Raw genomic sequence first — 17,361 nt, 5'->3', positions numbered from 1 at the left:
ATATATATATATATATATATACACACACATATAATATATATACTATATAATATATATACACATATATATTTTTATTTATATATAATCATATATAATCATACATATATATATATATATATATATATATTTATATATAATCATATATAACTTATTATACATATTTATATATAGTCATATGTAATTCTCTCTCTCTCTCTCTCTCTCTCTCTCTTTGTATCACCATTTCATCTATAATTATATATTTTTATACATGGACATATTCTATATATGACACCTCACATAAAATTATATATAATTATGTCTAATTATGTATGAAAAATTTCTTCCTGGGATTTCTCGGTTCTAACTCCGAACAGCTCTCTCGCTCACTATCGACAGCCGCTAACGGAGGGTGACACCCCTAAATGTACATCCAGTCTAGCTCGGACGAATCACCGTAGGATTATAATCTTGACTTAGACAACGAGCGCGCGCAATGAGACGCGCGACGATGAGATCTCCGGCGAAACCGCCGAAATCTTATTGATACAGTCGCCTCGGTGCAAAATTTCTCTTACTCGGCGCAAAGCACACCTATTATTCATTATTATCGTAGTCGTTAGCGCTACTTTCTACTATTATATAACTTCTCTAATACTAACATCATTAACTGTTGCTGCTACTACTGCCGCCGTTGCCACTGCTGCCTGCTATTGCTGCTTCTGCTGCTAATGCTATTAGTGTTACGCGAATGAGTCGTTACTATTTATACCATATTTATACCGTGATTACCACCAGCGTCGCCGTGACCAACGCGATCAGCGACATCGTTTAATCTGATTATTGTTTTACACCGTCCTTACTCGTTACTTCACTATTATTATAATACATTATTGTTACTGTTTTGTAACTGTTGTTCTCTTGTTGCTGTTGCTGCCGTTTTATAGCAGTACTTGTTGTTATTATTGCGAGCACGTTTTTTTTTGTTCTTTATATCCTCAGTGTTATAGGCTTCGTATAACTCCCTTAGTCCTGGTCCCAGCAGTTCCTGCTTGTGTTGTCGCAATGGTGATCGACAGAAAGTAACTTTTGTGTTTCTTACGTGGTAAGATATACGAGGGTGTTACATCGTGGATTGTGACACGGGTATAGTCGCGACTGAAAACCGCGAACTTAAACACTAAAAAACGCGCGTAAAATAAAACACTGGAAGACTTCGCAACGCTGGGATGATCGTTCGTAATTGGGAGGATCACACATCGTGACACCGGGTAGAGGGATGTCCTAAGACATACCGTAGAACACTGTGTATGATGTGTGTATGTGTGTGTATGTACATTTAATTGCTGCGTATATCTTCTTCTCGGATGGACATTTCATGAGAGCGATCAATAGAACATGACGTGCGAAATCTGTGACTTCTGCTTCTTCCTCTACTTGTACTTCTTACTTTCGAGTACAGGAGGAAGACGCGGAAGCTGCTCAAGACAGTTACGAGGACTCGTAACTGCGACACAGGATTTATCGTGATCGAGCAAGCGAATAAAGTCGAGACAAAGTCGTGATCATCGTGATTCCGTTCAACCAGTAAATGCAAGTGTTTCTCTCTGAAGCGTCTTCGTTATTTAAACGACAGATCTCTCGATCGTGTTACTGTGCTCTCTAAATTAAGACTCTTGGTTCCTCGATACGGTCGTTCTGTTTGATGATGTCAGAAGTGAGAAAACGCATGTCTAGATTTCTCACAATATATCTTCAAATAAAAAGATATACTTGCAAAATGACATTTGTGATCAATTCAACACACTGGCAAAATATTCCGAGAACTTTCCTTTTGCCTTAACAATAAATAAATAATAATAAGATTAACATAATATATGTAACCTTCCTTTTCAACGCTAAAATCACCGAGCATAAGTGCCAATTTGGCTCCTGTTTTTATTTTCGGTTACGGAAAAGTTATTTTAATATTATTTGCATTATTTGAGACTATATTCACATTCAAAATGATAAAAAGACCAGGGAAAACTATTAACCAATACAAAAATTTATAGGATTTATAGCAATTTTAAGGATCAACGGGGTCAAAATAGCACTATCGGCGGTTCTAACCCGCCTCTTCTCTCATTTTGTCATGATAATTTTACAACTATTTATTGATTGACTAAAAAAAAAGTGTTTGGAGTATGCCAGGCATGGATTTCCTCGCTTCATGAAACAAAATAGCCATAACAAGGACGCAGGAGCCTTAGGGACGGTAAAAAGTGCGAAGAGAAGAAATTAATCTCTACAACTCTTCTTGAAATACAATCGTCCGCCTGCGCGTTTTTACCTGAGATCGCGAATGAATCGTCGTGCAAAACAGACGTTGGAATACGTGTGCGCGCTCGATGCAACCGCCTTCTCCTTCCGTTACTCGGTTCGCCGACGGTTTTAAAACGAGTGAGTACAAAACACCAATCTCTTCGTTTCCGCTTGTGCGCGAGGATCTTTGTCGGAGATGGTTTCAAGCGAAGCTCAGACAGGACACAGAAACCGCATTCTCGCGGGAGATATAGTGCGACGCCCGCGACTGATTCGTCGACATGTGCGTTGCGAGACATGTGTGTGTGTGTGTGTGTGTGTGTGTGTGTGTGTGTGTGTGTGTGCAAATCCAGATAGCACAAAATATTCCATGAATACACATAGAATATATTACATACAAGCGAATATTCGCGTACTCATAATAGAAAAGAATGTTTTCTTAGAACATTGTTATAAAGTTCATTTACTGCGTATGTGCAATGCATTGATCTAACTGAAAAATAGACAATTCCGTATGTACACTATAATATACATATTTAATTTAAAACTGAAATTTGCGCACGGAGATAACAATTTTGCTGGAATAGCAAATTTCCTGTTAATATAACGTCAGTAAAAAGATTTGTTTGGACAGCAAAAAGACTTGTTAAGAATATTGATTTTTGATTATTCCAATTCTTTTATCGTCGCAGCAACAACGCTTTGCTATAACAGCAAAATTATTTTTTTCGTGTAACAAATCTTATTACTGTCATTATATTAATAAACAATTTATTGTTGTTCCAGCAAAATTTCTTCTCCGTACGTGTGCACGCGTGAAATTGTTTTCGTGTGTCTTTTAGTCTCAGGAACTCTTCATAATGAACATTTTTTCCCGAGTAGTATCACTCGAATGTACTAAGAACATTCTATAAACATATACACCAGTGTTTAGTACATTCCATCAATATACAAATATTCGTGACGAATATTCGTAGAACATTCATAGAATATTCCTATGCAATCTGGGAAACATCTTCCTCCCGGGACAGCTCTATAAGTTTGTACCGACATTTACGAAATTATGCGAGACGAGGCAGTGATTATAGCATGTGATAGCGTTTGCTAAGTTTCCCGCTTCTAGCCGAGTTGCACCGACAGTCTGGTTTAACTGAATCTGCTTTAGCGACTTTCGCACATTTTTACGTTGCGCACTTTCTCGGATTCTAAATTCCACCCATGATAACGACGAGCGATAACGTGCGTAACGAATGCGTGACATGACGTGCGAGACCACGCTGAAATCCAGCTGTTAGATGAACCCCGTGAGACGCAAAAAATCGACATCTAAATCCGATCTGGCGTCATCGTTATCGTGCCGCGCATAGTACAGGCGTCATTAACCGACGAGATGCCGACGAAAACATATCCCTACAGAAAGAGAGAGACCCCGCTGAATGTATATGTACACATAGAAATTTACAAATATATAAAAATATATACAAGAAAAAAATTTCCACAGGTGAGAGACCATCGCGTGAGAAAAGACGTTCGAAATTCACCGGAGAATCAACGAGTAATCGCGCGCGCGCTCGAAAGAAAATTGAACCGACCAGAAGTGCTTGTTGGTGTTGAACTACGTTGATGCAACCAGCTCGCGGTAAAAGCGCGATTTTAACGAACCACCGTGAGGATGTCCCAAGGACACGTTTACCGATCGCTTTAAGCGACTCGCGCTCACAAGCGGTAGCTTGTTCCTCGTGTACGAGATCGTTCTCGGCCGAACCGTTACAGAGTAAGCTACCTTACGTATCCGAAGAGTAACTCTAGCTCCGACCATTGCTTTCGTACATTAGCTACGAGCTCCCGTCGATGCCCGACGAATGTGTTGCCTCGGGACGAGTCCTCCTCCCGCTCTCTCGGCTCCCCTGGGGAAAGATCTTCTACAGAATCTCCAGCGCCGCGCGCTCCAGCTCAGATTCCCAGCGCGTTTCTTCCTCTCTCTCTCTCTCTCTCTATATCATCCCATATATTTCTCTTCTATTATGCACATCTCGGTGTGTGTGTACACATACATCTACGTTCACGCTTTTTTGCTCTCTCTTTCTTTCGCTCTTTCCGCGCTAGATCAACGCGGCTTTGTCTGAAATCACATTCACACAGATGCTCCGATTGAACACACCTGAACGTACGGTATTATATCGCGTGTATCTTTGTGTACATGTGTGTGTGTGTGTGCGCGTCTCTCTCACCGGAGCGTGCTTATATCCTACACGAGTGCGTAACGATCATTCATCGGCTAAGCCTTAAGTATTTATCTCGAGTCTGTCGTGTTACTGACCTCTTCATCGGCAGCTTGGGTTTGGGCGCTCGGCTGCTGCGAGGGTGCGGCGGTTCCGCTCGCCGCCGTAGCGTGCGCCTGCTTACCGAACTTAACGGTATTATCCTGCTGTGTGCTTTGCGACAGTTCCGGTCTCCTGAGGTAAGCGGCCTCCTTTTTCGGCGGTACCACTGGCTTATTTGGTGGTACCGGGGGCGGCACGCCGCGCGAGATCGGCGGCTTTTTCGCGGGCAGTATACCGGCGGCGGCGGCGACAGCGGCGGCGGCGGTGGATGCTTGACCGGCGGGGCTGCCAGGGCCAACGTGAAAGCCGAGCTTCCCTGCGGCTTGCGACGACGTTATAAGCTTAGCCGTCGCAGTATTAACAGGAGCAGGTACGACCGGTCGCTTGTCTACGGCCTGAGGAATGAACACACACAACCATGACCGATGTGAGAGGGTTGCGCCAGCGTATTACGGTCGTTTTGCCAGACAGACAGACAGACAGGTAGGTAGGTGGACAGACAGGCAGGCAGATAGGACACTCCGTCGCCACCTCAGCAGCCAACTCCACAACGTGATAAAACGTTATTCTTGGTGGGTGACTTTTAGGGTAAGGGAAGGAGAGAGAGAGGGGGGAGGGAGAAAAGAACCATACCAAAGAACTAATCCAAAGCGGAGGCTTCGGCGGAGAAAGTAACAAGGAGCTGACGGCAAAACTACGAGAAATTGTACTCAAGATCGAGTTGCGAGGGGGAAAAGAGAGAAAGAGAGTTATTCGCCGGTTATTCAAGCGGAAAAGAAAACAGAAAAACGATTCGCAACTCGCCGGGACCCTCGACGACCGAGATGTCAAATTGAAGTGCTATTAATGGATAATCGCGAGGGAATGACTTGATTCGACCGCATGTTCTTCGCAAATCACCAAAGGGCAAGAAAACGCAGTCCGAAACAGGGAGTGGATTAGTAATAGAACGTAATGTGCGACAGATCCTCGGAGAAGAAAGAGACGAACAGGACGATATAGAAAGCCTGACCCCGAGAAACGAGAGTACTTCAGTCTAAATACGTCGAGATCGAGAATTGTTATGATAAACATAAAAGAGCTCTGACTCGGCCAGACGCGTACCACCTGCTTGTTATAAAGTACCGCTTGCAAACCAACTAAACGATACGATAGTAGACGTCCAAGTTCGTAACCAAACCATATATATATATATATATATACATATATATATAATTTAGTAGCAGCGATTACGGGATAGCGATTATGAAGTCAAGCGGGGAGAATTGTAAATAAGGCTCAGAAATGAGTTGCATACAACTTTTAATTGTAGGAATCGGTCGACGTACATGTGAAATAATAATCTTATGTACACAAAAATAAAAGTATCGTAATAAAATATAATTCTAAGTATATATTGATTGATTGATGGTGTGCTAACTTAGATATATATAGAGGAAGTGTTTAACATATATATATATATATATATATATATATATATATATATTGCGTTGCGAGCGTGTACGTTGTGTGTGTATCTTTGTGTGTTTCTTGAATAACCGTCAATAAAGTTGCAAATAACATGTGAACAAAGTATACATAACGTAAAGCAAAGCCTCCTCAAAGTAATCCGCTCTCGAATGTTCATAGTCAGTCTAATAGAAGCCCCTAAGAGCGAAGAGTCGAATAGTCCTTCAATTTCAGTGCACCATTGGATAATACGAGCGATAGAAATAGAATTTCGATCGAGGCGAGAGCAATTCTGTGCATCGAACTAAAGAAGATAGCAGTGAAAACCATTTCTTCGATGAGTCCCCGCCTCAATGTTCTACCGAAACGTTTCTGCGCGTCATTACGTGATACAACAGCACGCGAATATAACAATTTCGTTATCAAATAAGTAGCCGTCTTCATTTCAAGTTAAGTAAAAGCAATAAATATTCAATATCTGTGCTTTTAAATTAAATAGTGATGAACACATGTGCATGATTCGTTAATAACCATGTGATTAATAATAACGACGATAAAGTGTGAGTACGTGTGTATGTGTGTGTGTATCTGTGCGTGTGTGTGTGATACTTACGACCTAAAGTATCGAAATAAAATATATAAGACTAGAGAAACTTATAAAGTGCTTGTAAAATCAGTGTAACAACAAATGCAATAATCTTATTGTAAGATCAAATTGTGTCGAATGTGAGAGAATGATTCACAATGGACAAAAATCAACTCCTTTTTACATAATTTTGCCGCGTATCTCAACAGTGTGATTTCAAAGAGTTAAAAATCCTGAGTTACAAAAAGGAACACGATTGAGGATGCGATTTAAATATACACGTCTTCAATTATTAACTAAACAGCAAGGTTAAAAATGTCCAACAATTATACAACTGCAGTGTAGGGAACTATTTTCGTTCAAAACATTTGGAAGATATCTCGTGAACCTTCAGTTTCGCGTGTATCTCGGACTATAAAGAGCCTACTTACACTATAAATTACACTATAAATTACAATCATATGTCTAAAATTCTAAGGTCGTCTGATAAAACAGACATACCTTATTTCTCGTATCGCGATATCGTACATAAAAATTTCCTTTTCTCTATGATATAGCTTTTTCCTCATCGGGCACGAATTTATATCAATACGTGATATTCTATTAAAGCTAATCTCTATCTCTCTCCAAAACACAATACTGACATAAGTTGGATTTATAATTTGAACTGTAAATATACATATGTGTGTGTGTATAAAGTACTAACGGAAAAAGTTCCATACAAAGACTAAATAGCTGATTTCTACTTCAGTGTCAATTGAATTTTCCTATCATTTTCCTATCATACACAAACATAAACCATTTATAAATTATGTTACTTGGATATTTTTCGCTGTCTTTCTCTTTTCAAAAAAAAAAAATACTAGCAATCTAATTCTCATTGATGCACGATAGAAAAATATCTATTATAACACTTCGCGTGTATAAATAGGCTCTGTATAATCTTCAGATTAATGTCGAGTGTGTAGGGAAATGTGGATAGGTTACCTGCGTGTCCGGAGTAGCTGTAGACTCCCCACTCGCAGATGTTAAATTCGGTGTGTACGTAACTCCACGTAGTGCCTGCCCAGGTGTTACTGATCTAGCAATTCCAGTTGCTAAAAGTGAGGAGAAATTGCACATTTATAATCGCACTTTTGCGAGCAATCCGTGAAATTGAAACGGACCAAATATAAAATTGCGCACTATATACACAAATTTATATTTTATACGTACAAAAACACTCGCTTGAAAAAATGATATATTCAAAACGCACTTAGGTCATTTGTTAAAATGAAACTTATTGAAGCTGATATTGTGTTACACATGAAAATATTGAGGGAATCTTACTTGGTCCACTAACAGGAACACTGGACACTGTGGCAGTGGGTTGGACAACTTTACTACTAACCATAGGTGTCCCTGTACCCAAGACTGCTCCTTTAACTACAGAAATTGTCAAGGATTGTAAGATCAACTTGTTTCGCAACATCAATTGATAACACATCAAGAACAATGTGAAAAAAATGTTTTCACTCATTCTCATACTTTATATTCGGCTTATTTAACTAACAGATATCAACAAACCTTTCTCGATGTGTACAGTTTCTATTGTAACAGAAAGTTAATTCTGAACTTACTTGTTTGCGGAGCACTAGCTGGCCTAAGTGTTGGCATAGCGACCAAATTCGCTGGTTTTGCGGGTGGCGGCGGTGGAGTTACGCCGACTCCTCTCGCGGGACCTCGAGCCTGCGACTCTTTCCACGTGTCCATCTCGACTCGTAATTTCTCTAACTCCGTCTCGAAGTCCTTCGCTCTTTTCTCCTCCTTCACAAGAGCCTGCCGATATTGTTGCCTCTCCATGTCGAATTGCGCTAATTGCTTTTCCAATTCCGCTTCCATCTGCAGGGACTTCTTGCTCTCTTCCTCGAGGCCCTCGGCCATCGAGTCTATTCTAACTTTCTCCTCGCTGAGTATTTGGGCTAAATCCTCAGATCGTTTTCTCTCCTCGATGTACTTCATGATAATCTTTTTACGTTCCGCTAAAAGTAAAAGCACTATCTGCTTTTGTCGATTTTTCTCCTCCTCCAGATGATCGTTGACCTTCTTCAATTCGAGCTCTAATTTCTTCTTTTCCTGTTTCTCCAGCTCCAATTCCTTCTTCAATCTTGTCCTCTCTTTTTCAAGACCGTAAGTGATGTCGTCGCCTTGGGCGGTATCGTGCTCGTGTTTCCGCTTCTCTTCCTCTAATTCTTTAATTACCTACGAATGTACAACAATGCACTTGCTTCCTAACGATGTTACATTACATATATTCATAAATCACACTGTATCACGTAGTATGACGAAACCATGAACAAAGTAAGATACGTACCGCTCTGTGCCTAATTTCAGCGTCCCTGAGAACCTTAGACATCCTACACTGCGCAATTCTTTGCTTGCTCACTAGTGCCTCGAGACTAGCGACCTTTTGATCAATTTGATTCCCTTCGACCCCGCTGACGCCGCCTACTATCGCAACGTCGCGAGCTAACGCCGCGTGTGGATCTGCAGTTCCACTGAGATACCGGGAACTCAAAAGATGCTTCATTTTTTCTGACTGAAAGAGAGAGATGGTGATTGTAGCGTAATAACCTGAAAGTTAACACGACCGGAAAATTTCAAGCAACGACACATCGAATCAAAGGAGATTGCGACACTTTGTCGTATATCCTTCCTACATGTGAATTTACACATGTTATTGCTGAAGAGCGAGTCAAATTGACAAAAATATATGACGCACAAAATACACCCTTAATAACAATCATATCTTGCTATTTACTTTTAATGCCGCTATCACAATGTCTCTCGCTTGGAGCTCTCCCTCCAGATAGCCCAGCAACTTCAGCAAATCAGTTTTGCTCAACTCCATCTTTGGATTGCGCTGCAAGTGCACACAATGATCATTAATCATCAGTATTTACGCAGAGATAACTATCGCAGCATTGACAGAAAAGAGCTGAGAAATACCTTCAGAGTATTGGAGGAACTCTTATCCAACGGCTCAATGTTATTCGCTTGCTGCTGCTGCTGCTGAGGTTGCGGAAGGGTCTGCGCCTTGGCGGCCGAGATCGCGGTGGACCCCGGCGGCGGTGCACCCGACGATGGCGGTCCGTTCGCCGCCGTGGTGCCGGGCGAAGCGGTGACGTTGACAGCGCTCTGGTTCTGCGATGCCATCGTGCGCGCGATTGGGGCTACTTATTCACGACTTGCTCGTTCCCCGCAGCCGGCGCGGGTCGTTAAGTGAAACACGTTCGCACGAGCTCCTACGTCCTCACCCCACGATGATCCGGGGACGGGACGCGCGAACACCCCCGCCGGACACCCAGCGGTCTTCGACGCTCGCTACATTGCCACAGGACCAACGGCCGCGCGTACTCCTCCGCCACCACCTTCTCCTTGTCGTCGTCGTGGTCGTCGTCCTCGTCGCCCGTCGTTCCGCTTCGCTCCTTTCTTGGATCGGCACACGCGCGCCGTCGAGGAGCTCGTTCACGCCGCGAGTACGAATTAGCGCGGCGTCCGGCGCGACGACCCGCTTCGCTACGCTCACCTTGACAAATCGAGCGCACTCACAAAGCGCACGCAGCTCGAGCTCGATCGCGGCGGCCCTCGTGAAAGGCGCCCCGGGTCGTGAGATCGAGAGCTCGCGAGAGCTCGACCGAGGCTGTCGTGAATAAAAGGTGCGTTCCGTCTCTTGCTCGTATGCTGCACATGTAGCGTTTTCGATTTGTTGACCGGTTCTGCTAATGCGAAGTCTACAATGAGAATTTAAGCCTTGAGAAATTGACCAATCACAGTCGATTGTAGATCCTACTTTACGCTTACCTTCCGTCATCATGGTTTATGGCTCGGTTTCACCAACGCGAGTTAATCAAATCGATTGATTAAATTCAGTTTCTTCATTGGAACTGACCAATCGCATCTATCTAACAACGATGTGATTGGACAGCTCCAACAGAGAAGCTAAATGATTTAATTAACTCGCGTTGGTGAAACCGGGCCTTTGGCCAAAAAATCTATTTCGTGGTGCATCTGTTATTTCTAGATGAGCTACTCAAATTACTTGGCCAATGTGAAGAGAAGATATTCGATTTGTAATTGAATGCGCTGGAAATATAGAGAATAATCAAAGTAGTACCGCTCAACGGCAAGTCAGCCATATCTTCAAGTAGCACGACTCAGTGGCGAATCCCAAGCAACTTTTTACATTTTTTATCGATACGGCTAAACGACAGAACGAGAAACTATTTTATTTTCGAATAACGTAATTCAACGATGAATCAGAAAGATTTGATTTTCAAATACTGCGACTTTTTTTTCAAAACACCGAACAGCGATCCATCGAACATCGATTCATCGCTCGTCATCTACCTCTGCCGAACAGTGCTTGAGTGTCGTTGCGGTTAGAATTATAACCGATACTTTGCAAGAATTTATATTCTAATATCAAGCTATGGCACCTGTTGACAGTTCTCCAAGAGAAAATATGGGCGGATTCGAGTTGACATGCTCGTTAAAAGCAGTGGATACGATTCCGGTCCATATGTATAAATCCACGAACACCGGCATGACAGTTTGTATTGCGGAAATAGACGGACCCGTTGTCAGTGGTTATTTTAATCTTGGTAATTGACACGTCATTGATTGTAATTCCATATTATAAATTAAATTTTTCCTTTATACGGTTGTATCATAGCTTTTTGTCACATATGTATGTTACTGTCGAACGTGCACACATGCACAATTATACATATAATGATAGAAAATTATAAGATGTTAGAAAAGATAATAATATTGTAATGTATTTCCTAATAATTTATGTATTCATAGTAAATTCTAATTCTTATTATTTATTAATTATTAAAACTTAATTATATAAAATCTTTTTTGTTTCAGTTACTGAAGCACTTGATGACGATGGCCTTCCTCATACATTGGAACATCTTATTTTCTTGGGCAGTGAGGATTATCCCTACAAAGGTGTCTTGGATCTCTGGGCTAACAGATGCCTGGCATCTGGCACTAATGCTCATACAGAACGCGACCATACTTATTATACTATGACAACTGCTGGCAGTGAAGGATTCCTCTCCCTAATGCCGATTTATCTTGAACATATACTTTATCCCACACTTCAGGTAGTTTTTGAGATCTGAAGAACAATCGTAAAATATTGTAAAATATTTATAATTTTATAGTATTTATATAAAATTGTTTTACTGCTCCTCTGAAGAAATATATAACTGTTATATATCTTGGTAGGATGCAGCATATCTTACAGAGGTACATCATATTACCGGTAAGGGTAACGATGCAGGAGTGGTTTACTGTGAAATGCAGGGTAGAGAAAATACAGGAGAGTGTATGACATTTACGGAGTTATCGAGAGCAATTTATCCTGGAGATTGCGGATATAAATCAAATACTGGAGGTATAGGAATATAAAAAAATATCGCAAAAATATCACATTGTTGCTTCGGACATTACTTACTTTTGTCTTTACAGGTGCATTAAAGAATTTGCGAGAAAGCACTAACAATGAGAAAGTAAGACAATATCATAAGGAGTTTTATAGACCGGAGAATCTGACCGTATTAATAGCAGGGCAAGTGAAACACGCTGACGTTTTCAAGGCCCTGCAACCCATAGAGCAGAAGATAATTTCAAAGGTATTTATATATGTATTTTAAAGTTTATCAGTTTTGAAAGTTGACGAATACATGTCGCGAAGTGTTCATATAATCTTGGCATTTATTATTAAGTTATAAAATTGTAGGGAAACAGGGGACTGTTCGAGAGACCTTGGCAGACTCCAGTCGCGCCGCTCACGAAGAGTGTGGATCTGGATGTCTGTTATCCGTGTGATGACGAGGATAACGGGATGGTGTATGTCGCTTGGCGAGGACCGTCCTGGGTCGATGAAATGTACGATTGTCTCGGTTGTTTCTTACTTGCCAAATATCTCACTGAGACGTCCGTTAGTCCGTTACAAAAGGAATTCGTCGAAAGGGACAATCCATACGCCAGCAATGTGGGTTATACTCAGTACAATTTTTCAACTTCAACCCTGTGCCTCATGTTTGAGAACGTGCCGAAAGATAAGATTCCCCTGATCAAGGAGCCCCTGATGAAAGTACTCAGCGATATATGTAGCGACGGCAACGGTATAGATATGAAGAGAATGAAAACCGTAGTTCACAGGTGCATCCTTGAAACTTTAAGTGTCTTGGAGAACGAACCGCACGACACGATCGCGTACATGCTCTTCGGGCATGTGTTGTACGGAAGCACGAAGGAAGATGTAAGTTGCATGGCATCGTCATCCGCCAGCTAGATATCGTACAATCGTTTTGTCTCTGTTAACAGCTCGATCAGAGGTTAAATACCGTGCGTGACTTCAAAAAAATGGAAAACGAGCCCGAATCGTACTGGATAAATCTCCTGAAGAAGTATTTCGTTGACGCGCCAATGGTTATTACAAAAGGCATACCTAGTGTAGAGAAACAACGCGCCTTGACACAAGAGGAGGAACAGCGAACGGCCAAGCAAGTAGAGAAATTGGGCACGGACGGCTTGGAACGCAAGGAACAAGAGCTTCAGAAAGCTATCGAGGAGAACGAGGTACGGGTCGAATCGTATCGCAACAAGCACCGAAAGTATTCGCGTGTCCGATACGTCTTATAAGAGTATAAGAGAAGTATCACTGAGGTCTACGCACAACAAGTAATTCCGAACACTAGTTGATCCTTGGTGTTACCATTGATTTTGTTTCTCTCCAAAGAGACCAGTGCCTGACGAATTATTGGAAAGCGTATCCATACCCGGTACGGACACTATTAACTTTCATCACATTAAGAGTTACACCACGGAAACTCCGGAGCAACATTCTAGGCTAGACGCCACTAAGCTGCCATTCTTCACCTACTTGGATCACGTGAACACGAACTTCGTTTACGTGAGTGTTACAATATTCTGTCACACTGCCATCTCTCTCATGTCTCTGACGTGATATTAATAATTGCGCGTATTTGAATCTAGCTGTTTGTCCTCATGGACACTTCCTCTATTACCAGGGAATATAGAAAGTATATTCCGCTATTGCTGGAAGTCATTATGGAATCTCCGGTGAAGCGGGACGGCCAAATAATTCCTTACGAGGAAATAGTAGCTGAATTAGAAGCGGATACTATAGGAACTTTCACTCAGATGGGTTTTATCAGCGCCTCGCGATTTTCGTGTGGCTCCTATGGCCACACCGCTAACTTGATGCTCCAAGTAAGTATAAGTCACTGCATTCGCTTCTTCTGTGACAGAGTAAATCGCAATTGTCGAGGAGAAGAGTCTCAATTTTCACGTATCTTTGCTTCTTTATTCACTTAGCTCGAATTGGAGAAGTATGAGAAAGGTGTGCAGTGGGTCAAGGAGCTTCTGTACGATACCGAAATAACGGTTGACAGATTGAAAATCATAGCGACGAAAATGGTGAACGACGTAGCTCAACTGAAGAGAAATGGATCCAAAATCGTAGGTCATTTAATGAAAGGATTACTGTACAATAAAGGTGAGACCTTGTCGCAAGCGATACTTTTAAATATAAAATAACGTGGAGACGAAAGACTTCACATTGTACATTTCTGGAATATCTGCAGATAGCAATACCTTCACATCCAGCATGTTGCGGCAGCAGAAGTTCCTCACTGACATCTTAGAACGCCTGAACGACGAGACAGGAAGAAGAGAGGTTATCGCAGAAATTGAATCGATCAGAAAAATCTTAACGTCCCCGAAAAATATGGTCCTGTATATGGCCGTTAACGTGGAGAAGTTAACGGTACAAGTTCCCAACGTTTACGCCTCGTGGAATATGTTCTTCTCCGACGTGGGAACTTCAGCGAAAACCAAGTAAATACTGCCTGCTCGTTTGACAAATAAATAATGCGCTGCTAACGTAGACCAAATCTTAAAACTATCTTCAGATTCAAAAACTTAAACTCAGGTTAATCGACGTTGGTAAAAACAGACCTGATTGGAATAGGTTGCACCAACGAGATGATAGTTCCATTTAATTTAGTGTTAAGCCTTTCGATCGTGTAACTTTCCCCTAAGATGGAAATGTGAAAAGTGAAATATCTTCAAATTAGAAAATTAGCATTTTACGAATCCACACTAGAGGAGAAGATTCCTGATCAAGAACCCAGAAGGTCTTCTCTAGTGTGATCTCGTGAAAAGTGTAAATTTTCTAATTTGAAAACACATCACTTTTCACGTTTCTATCCTAGGAAGAAAAGCTGTTATCCGTTGTGTACAGTCCAATATATCAATACGAATTAATGATGCAACTTGGCTCTGAAATGAAAACGTTCACATCGGAAGTATGTGACATGCTTTCAACGGTGTAAATGATAAATTTCAGGCTCAACGTCACTCCCGATTGGTCACTGATGAATCCCGCGGACGACATCGCCATTAATGGTTGCGTCACGGGGCTAGGATGCATCGAGTCTTCATTTTTGTGTCAGACTTGTCCGTGCATAACCGACTATCAGAGTCCCGATCTGCCGGCCTTGATTGTCTGTTTGCAGTATTTAATTCAAGTGGAGGTAAATACGGGTTGGTCATCGAGCAAACTTTACGGTTCGGCCATAATTGTCATCTCGAGAATACGTGATTCCAGGGTCCTATGTGGAGACTGATCAGAGGACAGGGTCTTTCGTACGGATATGGCATTTACCCGAAACCGAACGAAGGATTATTGTACTTGACTTTCTATAGAGCTACGAATGCGATAGCCGCGTATAAAGAAACGAAATCAATAGTGGTACGTAGTTTTATTAACGAAGCGAAAGAGGTGCGATACACGAGTGTTTTGTCAACATATAGTCAGTGGACAAAAGATTGCAACTTAATCCGATAAAGAAATTAGTAATTATCAATAAATTAATTTCAGTCCAATGAGAAAACTTATCTCTTACAAATGTATAAAAGTTTTAGGTCCTTATTCTCAACTCAACTTTTATTGGTAAAAATATCCCTAAAAATGGCTTAAAAACCACCTGATTGAAAAGCTATATTTGAAGATACTTTCATCAATAAAAGTGAGTCGAAAATACGGGCCTTAGTCTTTATGTATTATGAGAATACAGCGGAAACTTGCGAGAAAAAGATTCGACTTTTTGCACACACTTAATACCAAGCACAACTTCTCCCATTGAATACGTTTTGACGTTCATCGAGATAAAAGCGTCGCAATCTTTACTTCATTGGCAAAAAGAGAGGCACATGTATCTCTGAAGGAAGCAGAAGCTACGGGATACTTTGTATCGTGAGCTTTTTGCTGCAGGAAACGCATCTTCCCGGCGACAAGTGGGACAAGCTACTTTATGAGTCGGCGAAGTCGTCGATGATCTTCGAGACAATTGAGCAAGAGAAGACAATAGGTGACACGGTGACATACTCGTTACTGTCCTATTTCAAAAATGTACCGCACGATTATCATCGGCAAATGGTACGACGCATTTCCGCCGTCACTACGGAGGACATGACCCGTGTAGCGACCTTATACCTCAAACCGCTGTTCGATCCGAAGAAATGCAAGACCACCGTTGTGTGTCATCCCTCCAAAGTTGCGGAAATAGGAGAGGCCTTCAAAGCGTAAGTTTACTTCTCACCGTTTCTCAACAACAAATGTATATATACTTCTTGTTCTATTGCAGAATGAGTCAAGATCTGAAACTGTACAACTGTCTTGAAGAGACATACCTGAGCGAGTGGTAAAAAAGGAAAAGAGCTTATTTGTCAATTACAAACTCGGAGAGCATTTATATTTGGCAACAATCTTTGTAAAGCTTATGCTAATTGAATTTTTCTAGAGTTTCCACATAGGCCGACGTACATTATAAAGAGTTAGTACACCGCCTAGTAATATATAAACATTACATAATACATTAAAACGTGTGTTCGCTTTTGCACGCAGGCAACGAGACATTCTAATAATAAGCATTTATAAAAATATTAGGTCTTACTAATTGTTGTAACAGACTTATTCGCTCTGAATACGGAGCGCCGAATATACACGTTTGAATGTTGTACTTGTTTGTGCTACTTGTAGTATTTGTAAGCGATGCTGTCGCGAGAATAAAAGGCCGATTCTTCAGGAGGCGTCTTCCCGTTTTCGCGATTAGACGATTAAACGTATCACGTGAAGACTGCTGCTACGGTCTCTATCTCTAACGCCGAGACGCCTCGCTGTTTGATCGGCATGTAAACGCCGCCGTAGATTTGGAACTCGAACATAGTGATGTTCGTCGTGTCGAGAGGCTCGCCATCCGGCATCTCGTGTCCACGATAATAGGGTTTGAAGTCTTTCAGAGGTAACGTCACCGTGGAGAACTCGTCGTTCGACATCAGCACCTGAGGCGGAAACGCACAACGTTACAATTCATTGATGCAAAAATGTCGAGCTTCCAGAATGGAAATTTCGCGATAGCATAAATTAATAAGAACGTTGAATCGCAGGTAAATATCGGGTTGATACAAAAGTTTGTTCCGTTTTTCAATTCTTCGCTCAGAGTGTCTAAAATTTCTTCATTGTATTTATTTAAAAATAAGTAAATACATATGTACATTTTGATTGAGGATTACGGATAACGCCCATCAGTGCCGTATTTTGAGTAGCATATCAAGGGGATCACTTCGGGGGGG

The 17,361-nt window shown here is 41.5% G+C and overlaps 3 protein-coding genes across 8 annotated transcripts in view; 1 reads left to right on the top strand and 2 right to left on the bottom strand.

Annotated features, from left to right (window-relative positions):
* Positions 1-4,313: 4,313 nt before the first annotated feature.
* On the bottom strand, positions 4,314-10,362 carry LOC106743832 (uncharacterized protein CG10915). Of its 2 annotated transcripts, XM_014618043.1 has the most exons (8): positions 9,631-10,361; positions 9,443-9,544; positions 8,996-9,220; positions 8,262-8,883; positions 7,972-8,067; positions 7,630-7,739; positions 4,604-5,002; positions 4,332-4,405 (listed from the first exon to the last, which is right to left on the bottom strand). In XM_014618043.1, the coding sequence occupies exons 1-8, from the start codon at positions 9,835-9,837 to the stop codon at positions 4,391-4,393; spliced, it is 1,776 nt and encodes a 591-aa protein (XP_014473529.1). In that variant the 5' UTR covers positions 9,838-10,361; the 3' UTR covers positions 4,332-4,390. The 2 variants fall into 2 exon arrangements, with proteins under 2 accessions (XP_014473528.1, XP_014473529.1); XM_014618042.1 differs by having other exon boundaries at positions 4,314-5,002; positions 9,631-10,362.
* A 606-nt stretch (positions 10,363-10,968) lies between these two features.
* LOC106743831 (uncharacterized protein C05D11.1-like) lies at positions 10,969-16,748 on the top strand. Its single transcript, XM_014618041.1, has 14 exons — positions 10,969-11,285; positions 11,557-11,798; positions 11,923-12,091; positions 12,166-12,329; positions 12,437-12,961; positions 13,027-13,281; positions 13,442-13,615; positions 13,699-13,935; positions 14,041-14,221; positions 14,310-14,562; positions 15,074-15,260; positions 15,335-15,478; positions 16,001-16,311; positions 16,374-16,748. Exons 1-14 carry the CDS (start codon positions 11,114-11,116, stop codon positions 16,432-16,434), a joined length of 3,075 nt encoding a protein of 1,024 aa, XP_014473527.1. The 5' UTR covers positions 10,969-11,113; the 3' UTR covers positions 16,435-16,748.
* A 97-nt stretch (positions 16,749-16,845) lies between these two features.
* LOC106743833 overlaps positions 16,846-17,361 on the bottom strand; it is a 2,135-nt gene continuing 1,619 nt past the window's right edge. For all 5 annotated transcript variants that reach the window (XM_014618045.1, XM_014618046.1, XM_014618047.1 and 2 more), the window contains exon 3: positions 16,846-17,070. In XM_014618045.1, coding sequence (XP_014473531.1) covers positions 16,855-17,070 — 216 coding nt within the window. In that variant the 3' untranslated portion in view covers positions 16,846-16,854. The remainder of the gene's footprint in view (positions 17,071-17,361) is intronic.

Source organism: Dinoponera quadriceps, unplaced genomic scaffold, assembly GCF_001313825.1.
Source record: "Dinoponera quadriceps isolate SergipeBrazil2010 unplaced genomic scaffold, ASM131382v1 scaffold1153, whole genome shotgun sequence".
Taxonomy (NCBI): Eukaryota; Metazoa; Arthropoda; class Insecta; order Hymenoptera; family Formicidae; genus Dinoponera; species Dinoponera quadriceps.
Note: the sequence above shows the minus strand (reverse complement) of the source record. Positions and strands in the feature narration are given on the sequence as shown.